Source organism: Mesoplodon mirus (assembly GCF_964341445.2).
Source record: "Mesoplodon mirus genome assembly, chromosome: 5".
NCBI classification, from domain to species: Eukaryota; Metazoa; Chordata; class Mammalia; order Artiodactyla; family Ziphiidae; genus Mesoplodon; species Mesoplodon mirus.
In genome coordinates, this window is record NC_138980.1 from 113,471,212 (window position 1) to 113,490,871 (window position 19,660).

Here is a 19,660-nt window from a genome sequence, read left to right on the forward strand (position 1 = left end):
GTTAACATGGCAAGCTGTGTGATTGATTAATCAGAAGTTTTATAATTTCTAAAAACATAACTATCTCTGTAAAATAGGATCATGTCCAACTAAGTTGACAACCATCAATTTAAAAAGAAGAAAAAAAGAAAGTAAAACTCCTGACTCATACTTTTCCTGTTACAGTGTTACATGAGTATTTATCCTTCTGTGACAGCTGAAACTAGACCAAGACATGCATTCAGGAGACAGGAGGTTCGAGAAGAGGCACTGACTTTTCACTTTCATGTGTCAGGAGGCAGTCTCAGGGTGACCCTCCTCAGCTGCAGCCAGGAGGAACTTATGCTACTTCAGTAGTTACTGACTTGGTTACCTCTGTGCAGTGTTCTTTGGCTTCCTTACTCAGGTCATGATAATGAAGCCCTAAGCTCAGCTCTGTTGCCTTTTCTTTCCAGTCTCTGTTTAGGCAGACAACTTCTCAGTATTATCAATTTCAATACAGGTTTTCACACATATAGAACTCTAACCAGACTAAACAAAGGCGCTTCACCTTATGATCACAGGGTCTGAACATTCTTAATGGGTACTTCATGAGAATGTTGGCTGGGTTCTCCTACCACCTTTTGCTGTCAAGTGCACATCCAAAGGGTTGGCAGGACACTTCTAGTGCCAACCATTATGTTAAACTCAAACTAAGGATCTGTTGCCACCATTTCTGCTTTTGTCCTGATCACATTTTCTGAAATCATTGTGTAATGTCCTAACTTCTAATTTTTCTGTGGGCAAATAGTGTTGCAATTTGCCCCCTAATTTGTATTCTGTGATCGTCTGTCACTAGATGTTTGGAGCACATATGAATTCCGGATCATGAAACTTCAATCCTCATACCATCTTTGTTCATCGAATTTGGTTGCAGAAGGAATATTTCCCTTTTACTTTTTTTTTAAGTAGTAATGAGTGCACTGTTGAAATGACTCATGGTGTCTTTCTACGGTTTTTCTTTACCCTAATGTAATATAGCAAATGTAATAACCTAAAATACTGGCAAGCTTGAACGTCTGTGACACCCCTGCATGTGTTTTACAGCCTTTGTCTAGGTTTGAACTTTCCAAATTATGTATTTCAGACGTTGAGAAAGAAGGGCCTTAATGGCTGTGACAGCCCAGATCCTGATGCAGACGATTCAGTAGGTCACAGCCCTGAGTCTGAGGACAAGTACAGGAAAATTAACGAAGATATTGATCTAATGATCAGCAGGCAAAGATTGTGTGTAAGTACTCAAAACACCCTTCATTTTTTTTACTCTTGATATTTCTCTGAACCTGGCAGGCCTTGAACAAGAAAGAAAACAAAGGCTGTGAAAGCCCCGATCCCGACTCCTCTTATGCACTCACCCCACGCACTGAAGAAAAATACAAAAAAATTAATGAAGAATTTGATAATATGATCAAGAGCCATAAAATTCCTGTAAGTACCAAAGGTAGATGGCTGGTCTGCTGATAACTGCTGCAGTAACATACCTTAACCCTTTCAGTGAGGGCTTTCTCTAAGAAACACTGCAAAGTCAAACCCAGAAAATAGCCATCTCATCCCAAGGGCAGTCACTTAGAAAGCAAACCCTAAGGGTTGCTGAAACTATGTCATCTAAAAGATGTGCCATCAAGAAGTTCATTCAGAGGTAGCAAGTTCACAGGAGGAAGAGAAAGATCTGTGCGACACACACTGAATTTACATAATCTCTTAAACACACAGTCCGCACAAATCACCAGGCACTCGTCAAACACTAAAGTCTCCTTCTGAGCGAGGATTGACTGTAAAGATACACGGGTGAAACTGCAGTTCTCTCGTGTAAACTGACGCTCATCACCCAAGTACAAGCTTATTCCTGAATGAAGCTTCAGCCCTCTCCCTAAACATGAAATTCAGCAGCAGCACTGAAGGGTTAAAGCTAATGCTCGCTGCAGAGAAACAGACTGCATGACAACCTAATGGTAAGATTTCAACATGTTTGTGTGATGGGGTGATTTTAAAGCTTTGTCAGAATATTCGCTTTGCCTATACCAACATTTTCCATGCTTTAACATTTGGCTAAATTTTGTCTTAACCAAGTCAAAAAATTCCTAACAATCAATCGTATGCCTTGCCAGATATTTAAGAGAAATAACTCTGCATGTATTATTTTGTTTGCCCATATGTAGAGGGGGAAAGTACATACCTTTTGTTCTATTCTGTCATCAGTCAAGTGATGTTCATTTTGTGACATAAAGTGACACAACTCAAGGTTCACGTGCTTTCTGAGTAACTTTCTGTTAGTGTCCCAACTGTCATTGTATACAAGCTCCTCAGTAGATAATTAATCCCTTTCTCAAAAAAAAGTACATTTGTTGTAAGTTAGGGAAACAGCCTAAACCTGAGGACTGAGAGAGACTGCAAACAGGCCTCAATGCAGATATCTGGGGACAAAAGCTCCAGGCCAAATCCACAACGGCACTCACAAGATAAATTAATGCTTTACACATAGTAGATGCACAATCAACCTGTACTGGATTAAATTGAATACTTAAAAACTTATTTATAAAATGTATGCATATTAAACTTCATGTCCTCATAAATATATGTCTGCTTCATTTGTTAAATGAAATAATGTCAACAGGCAATCTTTTATTGAATCAGAATTATTAATACACTGTATCATGAAGGACAGCTAACTGCTGTGAATTCTTAAAGGCTTTCCTAAAACCGAGTACTACATACAGCATTTCCACAGTGGGCACTTGGTCAAATGAAACATTTCCTATCAGATGCAGCAGTGCATACTTGTTACACCCAGAATTCTTAAATGAAGTCTATTGGGATTCTATCTTGCCCAGAAGGAGGAAAGAAACAGCTCCTTTGGGCCAATTTTTAGTTCTGATGGCCTGAGTTTCTCCCACGATATAATACACTAGTTTAGAGCTGCTGGGCAGATTTGTGAATGTAAGATGTTAAGGTGGAGCACGTTAGGTGTCTCAGGAGGAATCCCCAGCACAGTGAGGAAAAGGGTGGTGTATGTAAGACTGGTAATCACTCTCCATGTGTGTGTGGAGCTTTAACCCCCAAAGTTCTGGGAGAACTCCCGTGTTTGCACATTGGATCATTTTCACCCATGCTCTAGGGGGAAAGAGGTGTAATGCATACCCGGATTCCCTCACCATATTTCATCCTGTCGTGTAAAGAGTTCAAAATCAGGATACATGATTTCTTAAGAGGTGCAGTGCTGTGCAGCAGGGGATGGAAAACCACATTAGAGTTTACAGGCAGAGCTGTGAGAAGGAGCCACCCAGCTCCAGGCTGTGCCTCCAAGTCTTCGTTTCTTCAGTAAGTGCTTCAGTCTCCACGATGAAAAGCCCAGTTTTCGCACATCGCTTTCAGTTGCTGGAAGTAAATTTTGTTGAAAGTTTCCACAGCTGCTAAAACATTTACAGCAGGGCAAGGACACTCTGCCCTTTGTATGGAGAGAGTGTCTCTACCTCTTTAAAAACATTACAAGACTGTTTTTCTATTTCAAAGACCCCGGTTGAAGAGTTTTCCTTTTAAAATAGAAAAATTTAACATTGCAGTCACCTGTCAGTGTAATCTAATTTATGCCCTTATTCCTCAATTACATGAAATAATTCATGGATGATTTGGAATCATGTTGACCAGCATTTCCTCATGTGGGGTTTGCCATGGTTCATGCTGGGCTTCACAGTGAGAAAAAACAGCTCCATTTGAGGAACCAGGAATTAGGAAATGGGCTGAGGGAAGGAGGGGCGAATGCAGGACTGGTTGAGAGAGACCAGGAGGAAGGGAGGAAGTGGAAATAGACAGTACGGATGCATTTTCTTCAAATAATGGGCTGTGAAGAGAGATAAATAATACTGTAACTAGGATCAAGGAGGGAGTTAAAAGGAAAAGCACTTGAGATGATTTATATGTAGAGGAGGAACGCTTGAAGGAAGGAAAAGATGGGACGTGTAGGTGCAATGGGGATAAAATGGCAAAGCTTCTCAAGGAAGGGAAGGGGGCTGGGTGGGAACGGGAAGGATTTGCAGATGTAGTCAGGGTGGTAGGTGGGAGAGGGAAATTGAGGGGGTGACCACCTAATGACCTCTGTTTTTATACTGAACTCAGCTTCTATAGCTATTGAGATGGGGGAGCAGGGGCTTGGGAGAGAGTGACGTGGGTGTAGATATTGTGAGGAACTGGGGATGGAGGGGGGAGTGAGCACAGGCCAGAGTCGTGGGGCAGCCTGGAGGGGATTTGGATACCAGCACACGGCAGTCACTAGTCATCAGCGTTGTGTGCTTCTTTTCTCTGCTAGTTCTCAGCAGCCTGGTAATAGTTGATCAAAAGTTAAGGGTGTTGGGCTTCCCTGGTAGCGCAGTGGTTGAGAGTCCGCCTGCTGGTGCAGGGGACACGGGTTCGTGCCCTGGTCCGGGAGGATCCCACATGCCGCGGAGCGGCTGGGCCCATGAGCCATGGCCACTGAGCCTGTGCGTCTGGAGCCTGTGCTCCGCAACGGGAGAGGCCACAACAGTGAGAGGCCCGCGTACCGCAAAAAAAAAGAAAAAAGTTAAGGGTGTCAGTAGTGGCCCAAATAAAGGATTCAGTTCAGTCATTCACATTGAATGAAAGAGGGCCTATTAAGTAAAAATATTTTATTAAAAATATTTTATTGGACTTTTCCTTGTGGTAAGTTTGGGAAAATCATGGGGTTTGGATAAGAGTTGATACCTTTCTGACCACAATGACTCACCTTGGTAACCATGATCAATTTGTTCAGGGATAGAAACTAGAAACTGTTTAGCTCTCATGCCTCTATGAAAAAGCCAGTGCCAGTGTCATGGGCGTGTGACCTGTGCAGTTACGCAGGGCCCTGCTCTCCTAGGGCCACACTTGGTTAAATGCTGTGCTATCACCATCTTGAAATTCTTAGTAATTTTTTAACAAGCGCCCCACATTTTCATTTTGCCCTGAGCCCTGCAAATTATACAGCCAGTCCTACCTATAGCATTTTAATCACCCCAAATCCCTTCTTCCTTCCTATCTTGAGGGTTCTAAAATTTGAAGCCCGGCCCTGAAATCTTTGCAACTTTGGAGATTTTAATGACTTTTTGGCTTTCACTTTTTAGACAAACATTTTAAAAATTTAGGTGCTTTTAAGTTCCTTAATTTTGAAAAGTCAAGAAGAAAAAGAAAAATGCCAATTTCTAATAGGCATGGGTACATTATTATAGCCTTGGCATTTCCTAAAGCATCTAGAGCTGGTTGGTCTCTTTTATGGATGCAGCCACTTCAGGTCCCACATAAGTTCGAGGGAGATTAAATGACTTGCCTGGTTAAGTTGCTTTTTATTACACCACCTGGACTGCAGCTGAGATTTCTGATACAAAGGCTGATGTTCTTTCTCATTCCCTGAAACACCTACTATGGTCTTATTTAAGCTTATAATTTGATTTCAAAATTATTTAGCCAGTTCCTGATACAGATAAGGAAACAAAGCAAAAGATAGAATGCAACAGATGTTACCATATTTTATGAATTGTGAATTTTTGAAGTATGCTCTGATATCAGAATTATATCTGACTTCTGTTTAGCCAATCACAAGAGAGTTTTATAATAACTCTCATCAAATTGTTTACAGTCCAGAATTCTGGAAACTGAATAACTCTTGGGGATGATGGTCAGAAGAAGAGAGGAGTAGAGAGACTTTCACTAAATTGGTTAGTAGAGTGGTTCAGAATTTATTAAATGATTATTAATCATCCTCTTTATTTTGGATGTGGACATAAGCATGGGGGAGGAGGGAGGTATTGGCTTTGCTCTCTACTGAGACACAATCGATATTCTGTAGAATATTCAGGGGAGAAGTAGTTTTACAGCAGATCCTTAGGTTCCCAGGTAAACATTTATAAGTAGTAATAGTGAATACGGATTAAAACCTTTGTAACCAAAAGAAAGCTTTAAAATACCAAATCTGAGTAAATATGAATGATAGGAGTCTTTAGGGTGTATTTTTCCCCAAGCCCTCTGTCACACCCTGGCATCAGTGGGCATAAGCATGCACCCCAACATGGACGTTCAGCTACGTTCCGTGAGAATCCAATTAATTCATTATGTTTGTGGTTCATAAATAATAAGCTACTAATATGCAGCCCATACTCACTTCACAGTATAATTTCTGACTGAAATATTTTATTTGTATCCAAAAACATATACTGTGTTGCACAGTGATTTAGTAGCAAAACCAATAGGCTCAGTCACTAGTTAGATGACCTTGGGCCACTTACTTAATCTCACCAATTTAAAAAGGAAGGATTATATATCTATAGGGAAGGGATGTTGAAATGGTTGAGTCATATCATGTATGTAAATTATAGTATAGTGTCTGCTCAGAAAATAATATACAGTAAGTTGTAAGCGTGTACTTTTTTATGTTAATATAGTATCTTCCTAAACATTCTCCTTTGAATAAAAATATTCAATTAATATAATAAGAAGTAGACTAGGGTATGTATTACTTCATAGCAAAAGACCTTTAGTACCTTGATGGAAGGGAAGGTTATTTGACCAACACCTTAATTGATCTTGTAAAAATAGGGAAAGAAGAGAGAGGGAAAGAGATCAGGAGATGGGGAAGCAGGGGCAGGATTAAGTAGAGTAGTCAGGGTGGGCTTCCTTGTGAAGAGTAGATGTTTTTAAAATTTATTCAAGTATAGTTGATTTACAATGTTGTATTAATTTCTGCTGTATAGCAAAGTGATTCAGTTATACATATATTCTTTTTCATATTCTTTTCCATTATGGTTTATCACAGGATATTGAGTATAGTCCCCTATGTTATACAGTAGGACCACGTTGTTTAAACATCCTATATGTAATAGTTTGCATCTGCTAATCCCAATCCTTCCCTCCCACCCCTCCCTCCACACTCCCCAGCCCCCACCCCCCACCCCCCACCCCATCCCCAGCAACCACAAGTCTGTTCTTTATAGAAAAGACCAGATTTTGAGCAGAAACTTGAAGGAAGTGATGGAGTTAGCCAGAGAAATGAGACAGGAATGAGGCAGGGAGGAAGAGGATGATAGGAAATCAGTAATGGAGCCTGGCAAAAACTGGAACTTATAGGGCCTTGTGGAACATTGGAAGAAGTTGGGCTTTACTCCAGCTAAGATGGGAGCTCTCACAGGGTTTAGAATAGAGAAGTGCCATCATCTGATTTATGCTTTTAAGGGATCTATCTGTTTGAAAGGTTGAAAATAGATGGGAGGGCAAGGATAGAAGTGGGTAACTATTAGGAAGTGCCTGCAGTGATTAAGGCAAGAGATGATGGTGCTAGAACCAGCCATTAGAAGGTGAGAGGTGGTTGGAGACTATATGGAAGTTAAGCCAGTAGGATTTCCTGGTAGACTGGATGTGGGGAGTGGGAGAAAGAGAAGATTCTGGGATGACTCCAAGGATTTTATTGTGTGCAAACAAAAGCATTGAGCTGTCATCAGCTGGAGGTAGGGAGAGTTACATTGGAGCTGGTTTTGAGATGTCTATCAGACATTTAAGTAGAAATGTTGAGGGTATAGCTGGATATGCAAGGCTGGAGTCAGGAGAGAGATCTGAGCTAGAGATAGAAAAAGGGCTGTGGTACTCTTACATTCAGAGAGTAGGGAAAAGAGGAAGAACCAGCAGCGAAGGCTGAGAAGGAGCAGCTATCAAGATAGGGAGGGCTTCCCTGGTGGCGCAGTGGTTGAGAGTCTGCCTGCCGATGCAGGGGACACGGGGTCGTGCCCCGGTCCAGGAGGATCCCACATGCCGCGGAGCGGCTGGGCCCGTGAGCCATGGCCGCTGAGCCTGCGCGTCCGGAGCCTGTGCTCCGCAACGGGAGAGGCCGCAACAGTGAGAGGCCCGCGTACCGCAAAAAAAAAAGAAAACAAAAAGATAGAAGGCAAAGTTCAGGGCCATGGAAAGGGAGGAAATTTATCAAGGAGTGACCATCTGTGTCCCAGTCGAGGACTGAGAAGTTACCATTGGATTTAGCAACTTGAAGGTTATTCACGACTATGACATGAGCATTTTCAGTGAAGTGGTGAGGAAAATTTTTTAATAGAGTGAGTTAAGAGAAAGCAGTGTGCTGTATTTACAACAAAAGTCCCAAGAGCAGCATTGTCATGGATGACATGATTTTCCAAAGTGCTGAATAATTTTTAATAAAGTTCCATACCAAACAAAGTGAAACATTCCCTCACTATACACAGCAATTGCATTTCTGGGAATTTCAGTGTATAATAAAATCTGCATTTCGGTGTATTAAAAATACCTTGTGTGTGCAGAACAAAGTTAGTTCTGACTCAGATCATTATTAAATAGGTTTTTCACCCACATGAATGTCCATTGGGACATTTGAAAGTTGGATGGGGTAAGAGACAATTCTTTGTTGTATAGAACTGTCCCACATGTAATAGAATATACAGCATGCCTGCCCACCAGGAAAATACCAGCCATGCCCCCCAATCCTTGTGACACCCACAGATTTCCAAAATGCTCCCTAAGGAGATAGTCCACCTGTATAGAGTACCACTATTCTAGATCTAGAGTTACTATTATGGCTCCAGTGGGAAACAGATGGCAAACTCAAAAGGGTAATTGAAGAGAGTTTAATAAAGGGATTATTTACAGATGGGTAGAGATCAGGGAAACTCGAGAAATAGTGAAGTACATTAGGGCTTACAACCTAGAAGCTATTACCACATCTAGGTCTGAAGGCGCAAGAGGAGGAAGAAGTTACCGGAGCACAGTAAGATCCATGTCTGTAGGAGAGAGGGCCCAAAAGGGGCGTGACCTTCACTAGGGGAATGCAGCCTCTGCCATCCTGTGGCCCAGCAAGAGGGAAGCTACAGTACAAGAATACCCTGACCTCTCTCCTCCTACTCTCTGTACTTCTGATGGTGCCTCCACTGGCCCAGCCAAAGCCAGAGGGCCAGGGGAATCTGGTGGATACAGTCTGGAGCATCAGCCTCCTGGGCCCAGAGCAGTGAAGAGGGTGGAGGGGCAAATGGTGAAAACCTAGAAGGCTACTTCGTTTTCTTAGGTGTGCTAGAGTAATTCTTTTTTTTTTTTTTTTTTTTGCGGTACGCGGGCCTCTCACTGTTGTGGCCTCTCCCGTTGCGGAGCACAGCCTCCGGACACGCAGGCTCAGCGGCCGTGGCTCACGGGCCCAGCTGCTCTGCGGCATGTGGGATCTTCCCGGACTGGGCACGAACCCGTGTCCCCTGCATCAGCAGGTGGACTCTCAACCACTGCGCCACCAGGGAAGCCCTAGAGTAATTCTTATTTGGCCTTTTAATAAAAGAATGCAATATTTTATTGACTGTATAGACATTTATTTTACAGCATACACTAATATTTTTTGTTGTTTAAAGACTCTGGGAATTGGATATATTCATTCTTTGATGTCTTATCAAACATTCATGTTCGATTATATCATGGTGTTTATCCAAAATTGTTTTTGTTACCCTGTTTACAACAGATAGAGCCTAATAAAAAAATGAGTGTGTTAACATAACACTTGAACATTTTTATTTCCCTCTAAAAAATGAAGAATCAAAGACATGTAAAAGAAAAGAGTTATGACACGTTTGTTCTTGTCAGTATCGCCATGTCCAGATCAGGGAAGAAAAGACAAATAGAAAAAATAAAGAAAAAGGGAGCAGAAGCATAGAAAGAGGACAGTATTGTACTTGTCACCAGGATAAACAAAGAACTATTGCAGAGCACAACGTATGATGCAGGCCAGCCAATGAACCAGGAAAAACAAAACAAAACAAAACTTGATGTTAGGATTACAGAAAAAAATAGTAAAAAAAGAAAACTTTGAGCCGTATGCACTTATGTATTTAAATTTGTACAGTGGCTTATTAGAGACTCCCTGAGGGAATGTTCTATATAAACCCTAGTATACATATTAGATTCACACACATACACATACATATATCCATTTTATATTAAGAATGCTGTATGCTCTGACATCATGAGTCCTCTGGCAATATATGGAAACAGTATTTTCATTTATAATGTTAAAAACGAAGAAAAAGAGGGAGGGAATTACAACTGTGATTATCTAGCTAATGCAAGCAGAAAAATAAGCATGTTTGGATTAAATTGCCAAAATAATACCAAAAAATCAATGATTGGGACTTGAATTACTCTAACTAGACATCCACAAAACCTCAGTTCACTAAATGCTTGCAACTCTCTCATTGAAGATATAGGTCTTGCCATTTGTCAGTGTCAGTATATCCCAAAATGTGAAGTGTAATGTACATTCTGAACTATCAGGTTAAAATATGAATTATTGAATGATACATGCTCTGTTGAATCCTATATCTTAAAATGTCTATTATCTTTAGAGTTAACTTTCAAAAGACAGACTTTTAAAAATAATAATTAAAGTATATGTGCTATTCACACGCCTGGAGATGATTTTATATCATTAAACTTCTGCATAAATATGCTTCAATAAGCAATTAAACCCAAGGCTCCAGTTTGCATTTTAATCCTTTTTCTCTGTGAAGTCTTCACAATCATATACCTTTGATCTTGCAGTCATTTCTGGCACCAGATTCAGATATCACAGATGAACAATCACTACTTAATAGAACGGAATTCAAAGACAACGGAGTTTAATGAAACGGGGCTTTGTTTGAAACAAAAGTGAAACGTTTTCTAATAGTTGCAAAGAGGCATTCTAAGCACATTAAAGAAATCAATTTAGGATCCGGCACATCTTGAGACTTCTTCTTAATGGTCTTCTAGACACCAAGCAGTTTGGAATTTGAAATTTTTCTTAGAAAACGAAAAGCTCTCTGTACTTGGAGGGCTCTGTTTCTGTTCATTTCGTTTACCCGTGGGTTTTTTTCCTGCTCCTACAGGCTGTTCCACCTCCCAACTTTGAGATGCCAGTCTCCATCCCAGTGTCCAGCCACAACAGTTTGGTATACAGCAACCCCGTCAGCTCACTGGGGAACCCCAACCTTTTGCCACTGGCCCACCCTTCTCTGCAGAGGAATAGTATGTCTCCTGGTGTAACACATCGACCTCCGAGTGCGGGTAACACAGGTATGTTCTCATAAGAACGCAATGGTAACAAACCATTGGAAGGAGCCACCCTTGGCAAAAAAAGGCTATTTTACCTACAAGATGTCGCGTTTTCCAGTTTTCCATGTCTTATGTCCCTTCATTGCTTAATAACCATCCCCAGCTAGGTCTTCCACATGATAAAACCTAACTCAGAATATCTTTCAAAATGTTTCATAATCTGCAGTTTATCCATTGAGCCTATCTGTCACCAATCTCCTCATCTGGCTATATTTTAACCACTTTCTCAAACAGAACATCAAATATCCTGTCTCCATGCTTTTGCTTCTCCTCTTCTCCTGCCTAAAATGCCCTTTTCCCTCTTCCTCCTAGCCAGATATCACCTCTTCTGTGAAACCTTCCCCTGTGTCCTCTGATAGCATTTATCTCAGTTATTTATTATTTTGGTCAATATTTATTTATTTATACAGTAACTTATAGCACAAAAGGATTTAAGGTAGAGAAAGAAATGTGATAGGATAGCATAATTTATAAGAACAGTGAATTAAAAACAAAACTAAGTCAGTAGTTAAGAGCACATCACAAGGACGTATACACCTGCCACAAATGTGTGTCTACACTTCTAGGAGATGCTTACCGTTATACAATTCACAGTGTCCCAGAGAAAAATCATCACTCAGGAAAAGTTCGACCATTTTTAGTACTCAGATCAAACGATACACAATATGATGTACTGTATTGAGTATGTGTCCATTTCCCCACTGAACTTACAGAACCTTGAAGGGAAGAATGTCCTCTTGATTTGTCAGACTCACCGTAAGAACTAAATAAATGTGAGTTGAATATAACTAAACAATTCCTTCATACTTCTAAAATAAGCACCAAAAAGTCATTGTATTTCTAAATCACATACAGCAAATCATTATATATTTACATTTTATTTCTTTAAAAGCACTTAATAGGAAAGTTTTAATGTTTTAGACACACTTTTTATTAAAAGCGATTTATTCACAGAATTTTTCCTTTAGAATACTTGACTATCTGCCTTCTAATTAGAATTAAACATGTGTTACTTTTTTAGTACAGAAACTTCATGTGGAAAATACAATCAAAATCAGCCACATTAAAAAAAACTTGATAAATCTTGAATCTGAGAGATGTGTATAAACAACTTATGCTATTCTTTCTACTTCTGAATATGCTGAAATTTTTCATAAGCATTTTCAATAACCATATGTATTCCTTTCAGATCATACTCAAATGCTATTGAATCTTCTATTTGAGGAACTCATGCTCATTTGTTTTTAAAAATCTCATCGTTTATTTCCAAAATATTTATTTGATTGAAAATAATAAACATTTTCCTAAAATGTAATGAACAGTTTCTTCTAATTCTAAACCCAGAACCAAATAATAATTATAGCAATTAGAGAATAATCTAGCTGATATTCTGTTCTTTTGGCTAAATTTTGTTCCTTAAAAAATAAAAATAATTATTATATTCAATATCTTTTTGAAACATCCCAACTCTCATAAATAAACACTGCCAAATTTTAACCTACTTTCTTAAGCTAACAGTGAATAGACATATGTTTCTAAATTTGTAGTCAGTAAAACCTGTTTTATTGCGTTAGTAAGTAAAATCCAGATAGTAAATGAGATCATTCACTGTTAGAAGATTCATGAAATGACCAAAGTTCTAGACAATTAGCATTGCACAGAATTAATTGTATAAAATACACTTACAAAGAATTAAACATCAAATATATGGTTATTTGAGCATAGAGTAAACCTTACTCTTTTCCTTCACTTTCTAGAAAATATCACCTTAGGGAAAACTAGACTTGGAAATATAAAAATTTAGAGACCATTCAAAGACTAGATTTTTTTTTAACTTATTCATTTATTTTTTTAAATTTATTTTTGGTTGTGTGGGTCTTCGTTGCTGCATGTGGGCTTTCTCTAGTTGCGAGGAGCGGGAGCTACTCTTCATTGCGGTGCATGGGCTTCTCATTGTGGTGGCTTCTCTTGCTGCGGAGCACGGGCTCTAGGTGCACAGGTTTCAGTAGTTGTGATACGTGGGCTCAGTAGTTGTGGCTCGTGGGCTCCAGAGCACAGGCTCAGTAGTTGTGGCACACAGGCTTAGTTGCTCCACGGCATGTGGGATCTTCCTGGACCAGGGCTCGAACCCGTGTCCCCTGCATTGGCAGGCAGATTCTTAACCTCCGCGCCACCAGGAAGTCCTAAAGGCTAGCTTTTTAAATGTAATCTTTCTTAGAAAGAAAGATTCTGCAAAATGTCAGTCTGTGATTGAATGTATTTTTAATATTTGAGCACAGCATGTCACAGTGAAACGGATATCAGCCATCTGACCTAGGTAATACTTGACAAATTTAGGACTCTTGGGTGAGGACAGAATACGAAGGTTGCTAAAGGTAAAGTGTGTTGCTCTGTGGGCCTTTAGCCTTTCTCCTTTTGATCTTCCTCTTTCATCCATAGGTGGTCTGATGGGTGGAGACCTCACATCCGGTGCAGGCACCAGTGCAGGTGAGTGGAGACTTCAGTACTAGAGTACGTTTCATTGTTTAGGGTTCCTTTACTTGGTGATTTGCAGAAGAGAGTCTTTTGAACAAAGTCAAGTTGAGAGATCAGTGAGAGGCATGGGAAAATAGCCCCAAGAATTTCTAAAGCACTTTTATGAAGCAGGAGTGGTTGGATAGTAACTCAGAAGACTATTTAGTAACTAGACCTTTCCTTAATAAAACTTCAACTAGTCAACATAATCAGAATTGGGGGTTCTGATCAAATCAATTTAATCCTAGGTACCATCTATAGCCACAAAAGTACCTTTAACAAGCCTTGCCAAAAAAAAAAAAAAAAAAAACTTGCCGATCGTGTTCTTTGTTAATCATTTCACATTAAATGTGAATCACTTTCTACACAAAGTACCAAACTCCTGTACACTTCAAAAGGAGAATACATAAAGAAAAGAAAGGAGTGAGGTTATAACCCTTCAACAATACTGTCAATAAAATAAAACCACATTTGGCATTAAAATGAGTTCTTAGAGAATATGAACACAGTGTACCGCTCGAAAAAGCCCCTTAAATATAGTTCAGCACTTGAGAACTTCTTCCATTATGGCCAATTGTCTCATAGTCACACTTCTCCAGGGTTCCATATTAATTCATATAATTGTGATTATTGAGATATTGATGTCATTTTCAATGCAGCTGTAAGACAGGACAATACTTTCTGATGCTAACTGCAATTCACTATTGGCACAACAAGTAACCATGGTAATTCCTGCAGCTGGAACATGCTCTACATTTAAAATAGTAGGAGGCAGGCATGATAACATAAGGTTATGTTTGAAATGTCAAAAAAATTGAAGTTTATTGAAATATCTATGGACAGCCTAATTAAAATATTTTGCCGGGTTCAACTATAATAGCCTGCTAATTATAAGAAAGAAGATTAAAAAATTGGCATATAGGGCTTCCCTGGTGGCGCAGTGGTTGAGGGTCTGCCTGCCGATGCAGGGGACACGGGTTCATGCCCCGGTCTGGGAAGATCCCACATGCCGCGGAGTGGCTGGGCCCGTGAGCCATGGCTGCTGAGCCTGCGCGTCTGGAGCCTGTGCTCCGCAACGGGAGAGGCCACAACAGTGAGAGGCCCACGTACCACAAAAAAAAAAAAAAAAAAAAAAAAAAATTGGCATATAAAAACATTTTTATAAATATATCCATTTGGGAGTAATGTTTCTTATTCCTGACGTTGGCTTTTCACTAATTCAGTGAGTAATGAAGGAAAAGTATTAAAACTACACAGTGAATTAACAAACAGAATCAATGGCACTAGCTTCCTATTTTATCTAGCTTTTAAAAATTAGGTAGATTCAAATTAATGAGTAGACTGAATATACTATTTTGCTGGACATTGAAGCAAAGTGCTCATTTTTTTTCCCTCAAAAAATACTGTATGGTTTGTAGCCTGAAAGTTACAGAACCAGATCAAAGCTAGACCATTGTAGCTTGGATTCAAGTCTCTGCCAAACACTGGCTAGCGAGCGTGATGGGGGCTGAAAACTGGATTGTCTCAAAGACCAAGAAAAAGATAAATTAGAAAAATGGTTTCAATGTTATGATATTTTATCCAGTATCTCGATGCATCAGTTTGCTTGCTCATGTGGGAACAGCCAGTAGTGGTGATGAAAGTTATTAGAAGTAGTAAAAAAAAAACAAAAACGCGTGGGGTTGGGGGGGATGGGTCACTCATCTTTGATGAATGTGGCCTCTTGTTGCTGCTTAATAGCCAGAATGCTTTAGAATTCTATGTTGAAAATAAGTGTTGTTGTTCAATTATGCTGTCATTGTCAATTCCCTGACAGTCCACTAAGGGTAAATGGCCCTCCGGGGACAAAGAAGACACTCAATCTTGTAAGCATAAAAGTTAACCACATATAGGCTATAGCGTCACTGAACTAAAAAAAAAATCTTACAGGCTTAGCAAATTCTTCCCCCTGCTTCAGGACCTCTGCTGTAGCACAAGAATCTCCTACTTCAAAAATAGAAGGAAATAAAAGAAACACTCAGTTGCTCCACCTTGATGATAAACCTTGTATTTTGTTAATTGTATCTTGTAGCCATGAGCATATAATTGTCACAGTTTCTGTATAGTTATGAAAGAGTTACTTCCCCGCTTTTTAAAAATAGAGGAAGAAGCCCTTTCTAACCCTGGTTCCACAGAACACCTGTTGCACATGCCACTGAGTCTTGAGCTTAGCTGCTATGTCCTGCCCACAGACTCAGCCGTCTGCCCCTTCTTTCTCATGCCAGCCAGTATCATATGTCGGAGATGAATATATCAGTGCTGATGTCAGACAATCACATAATACCGAGGGAAACAAGGCCAGCCAGAATGTCTCTACATTTTCAGAAAAGAAAACTAAAGCAAAATGGCCAGAAGATATCTTCCAAATTTTGAATATTGTCACTGAAATTCAAAGTCTCAGATAAAGTTAGAAAGTCTGAGGTCAAGTGGCAAGACTCTACAATTAAGTTAAATATTTTTTGGCCTGTAATTTTTTTTCAAAATCTAGTCATCTCAACTTGTAAAAAGGGTATAGTCTCATGAGGGAAGGAAATACATTTTTAAAATAAATTTTATTTGTTTATTTATTTTTGGCTGTGTTGGGTCTTCATTGCTGCACACAGGCTTTCTCTAGTTTTGGCGAGTGGGGGCTTCTCTTTGTTGCATTGCACGTGCTTCTCACTGCAGTGGCTTCTCTTGTTGCAGAGCACGGGCTGTAGGTGTGTGGGCTTCAGTAGTTGTGGCATGAGGGCACAGTAGTTGTGGCTCTCGGGCTCTAGAGTGCAGGCTCAGTAGTTGTGGTGCACAGGCTTAGTTGCTCCGTGGCATGTGGGATCTTCCCGGACCAGGGATCGAACCCGTGTCCCCTGCATTGGCATGCAGATTCTTAACCACTGTGCCACCAGGGAAGTCCTCAGAAGGAATTAAATTTGGCATTTATTGTTTTCGTATAAATACCAAGAGATCAAAGAGCTCTCAGCTCAATCATAAAGTATAACATCTTTCCCATCCACTCCCTGCACTGTACCTCTCCCTCATCTCACCATCCAGTGAGTCATCAAATCTTACCAACTTTGCCTCGAAGGTATTTCCTAAAGCTAATCCTCTCTCCATTACTATCCCACTGCCCTGGTTCAGGGTTATAGGAAAACTCCAGAACTATTTCCAGAGATCCCTAATTCATCTCCCAGCTTCACACTGCATCCCACTCTAGTCTCCTCGTGACTTATGAGTCTTTATCAAAACCTTAAACTAATTGTAGGTCATCATTCAGATACTCAAAATCCAGCCATGGTTTCCCAGCTCTTTCAGAATTAACCATGAGCCTCTTATCTCTGGCCCATCACTACTCTCCAGTCTTCAACCTTCTTACCTTCTGCCACTGCCATAAAAAACCCTGCACTCCAGCTCTAATAATGGCAAACATTTAAATTGCTCTTACTATGTGACTTACAAAAATTAACTCATCTTTTTGCATAGCAGCCCTTTAATGTATATATTCATATTAATGCCCTTTCTACAGTTGGGGGAACTGAGGCACAGAGAGGTTAAGCAATGGCCCAAGGTGGAGCCCAGACAGTCTGTCTCCAGAGTCCATGCTCTTAACTGCATTGTGCTGCCATTTTCCAAACAGTGTCAAGGCTTCTTGCCTTTGTGTATGCATTCCTAGAACTCTCCTGCTTCATGCTGCTGAGCACCGCTTGTCATCCCTCAGAATTCAGTTCAACCATTCAGGAAATCCTTTCCTGACTCTTCCAAAAGGAATTATGCACCTCTCCTTGATTCTCTCTTGGCAGCCTGTGCCTACGTTATTTATTTCCTTGCATTGTAATTGCAATATCTAGGCACACATCTCTCTCCTGGACATTCATCCCTCTAGGGGCAAACTGTGTCCTATTCAGTTTGTATTCCCAGCTCAAGAAATAAGTGAGAGGACTTGGCAGATATTCAGTAAATTTTTGTTAGCTGAATAAAGGAAAAGTTGATCTTCTAGACATAAATTTGTAATACTGTTTATGTGGAAAAAAAGAAAGAATACTTCAAAGAAATAATGTAATTTTAAATACAAAAAGACACACCCTTGATCTGTAATTCACAAAAATAATGTATTCTTCTGATACTGTGTATAATGAATAGTGCATTAATTATTTAATTAAATGGCTGAGCACTATTGACCAATGAAGTTTTACTAACTTTAACTTACTTAATGGAAAACCTACAGAGCTGATATATAGCAGTAAATGAAATGGAGGTTGGTACCTCAGACCATCACAAATTCCCTCTTAAAATAGTGACCCTCTTATTGCTTAAGTTGAAGTCATTTCAGAGATGAAGGCAAGTGACGATAAAGAAGACACAGGATGGGGTTGTGCTCTTGATGTAAGTGAAACATACAGCAAGTCATTATAATACATTAGTAATAGTGACACTTGTAGGTTTCAGTTGACAGTTATTCATCCACTATTTAATCCTTTCCTTTCAAGAGACAAAATGAAAAGTCACTGCTTTTAAAATTACATTTTGTCATATCTCCGTACATTAAAGCTTTTAACATGCTAATCTTAGTGGTTACAGATGATTTTAAGATCAGGTTCAACTGAATTTTTGTTAGAGTTAATAGAAATAATCGTTAGCACAGCCATGCCTTGTGTTGGATTATTCACCTCCCTCTTGGTACCCTTTGTTTTCACTTGGATAACATAGTTGCTTTTTTATTGAGTCAAAAGTACCACTGTGCTCAAGGATATACTGTTTCCTGATTGAGACCAAAATAGGGAGGTAGGGGAGCAGAAAAAACCCTTTAGGAACCTCTTTGAAAATTTAGGAGAATTCTACAGTCTACGTAGCTATTTGACAATAAGGCGAAGGATATTTATGTATATTGATTAATAATTTTAATTGGCATTTATTGTAAATTAGATATAATTTTATATAAAAAGAAAGTAACAGCTGTTTCCTTATTTTGATGTTTATTGTTTACTATTTTATGCATTTGGTTGTCAAGCACTGTCACTTCTGGAATGCTTAATTTATATCAGCTAAATACATGAAGACTTGGTGGTGGCAGTGTACTGCTGTGGATAAACCACTGAGCGGTGGCTGAGTAAGGAGACTTGGCTTCCAGACTCTGAAAAGACTCCATCCAGTTAAGACTTTGGGTCATAACTTTGAGCCTCTGAACTTAGTACTCACATTAAGGATAAGACACAAAAGTCTTTCAAGTCCATTTACATGCAGTGTTTTATGATCATATAGTCACAAAACTTTCCTAACATGAGTTTTTTGTAATTCATTTAGCATTGGAAAAGAAAAATTTAGCATATTATAAAATAGAACTAAATGAGAAGAGGAAAAGGTCATACAATGTTTAATTATTCTATACTAGTACTATTGCTTTGCAAGTATTTGTTTTTGAGAATACTTATCAAAAATTTCTTGGCTGACTTTCTTATCAAACAAACAGACTTCTGCAATTCTTGCTCAATGATTTAAACTATCAGTGAAGTGGTTAAAAATTTGGTTTAAAAGTATTGGCTTCAACAAGTTTATATTTTTGTTGTCTAACAAAACACAAATTCAGAATGCAATATTGAAGAAAAGGAGATTGATACCATTTAGTTACTCTCAAATAAGAAAACTTTTTTTGTTAGTATAAAAATATAATTTTATATTACATTTTAAAAAATTGTTAAGTAGCCAATGGGAAAACATCTGAATTAATAGTTGGATTCTTTTAAAGTATTATGTTAGTTTAAATTGTCCTGAATAAAAATTCTGAACTCATTTGCAGTTTTACCTTGGGAGTTCACCCAAAACATAGATAAAAATCCAACAGCATTGCTTTATTATTATCTATGTAATTAAGTAACAATGATATTTTTAACCCAAACCAAGGTTATCTAGATTTATTAAAAGGAAAAAAAAAATACTGTCCTCTAGTTGGAGAATCTACAGCACATGATAATCAGCCACTGCCAAG

At 39.1% G+C, this 19,660-nt stretch overlaps 1 protein-coding gene across 7 annotated transcripts in view; it reads left to right on the forward strand.

The window, feature by feature from the left end:
* MEF2C (myocyte enhancer factor 2C) overlaps positions 1 to 19,660 on the forward strand; it is a 150,192-nt gene that overhangs the window by 105,401 nt on the left and 25,131 nt on the right. For 6 of the 7 annotated variants that reach the window (XM_082620991.1, XM_082620987.1, XM_082620988.1 and 3 more), the window contains exons 4-6: positions 1,106 to 1,249; positions 10,923 to 11,109; positions 13,588 to 13,635. In XM_082620991.1, the coding sequence (XP_082477117.1) occupies positions 1,106 to 1,249; positions 10,923 to 11,109; positions 13,588 to 13,635 (379 nt within the window). Of the gene's footprint in view, positions 1 to 1,105; positions 1,250 to 1,308; positions 1,447 to 10,922; positions 11,110 to 13,587; positions 13,636 to 19,660 lie in introns of all 7 variants that reach the window. The other variant, XM_082620993.1, reaches the window with a different exon arrangement.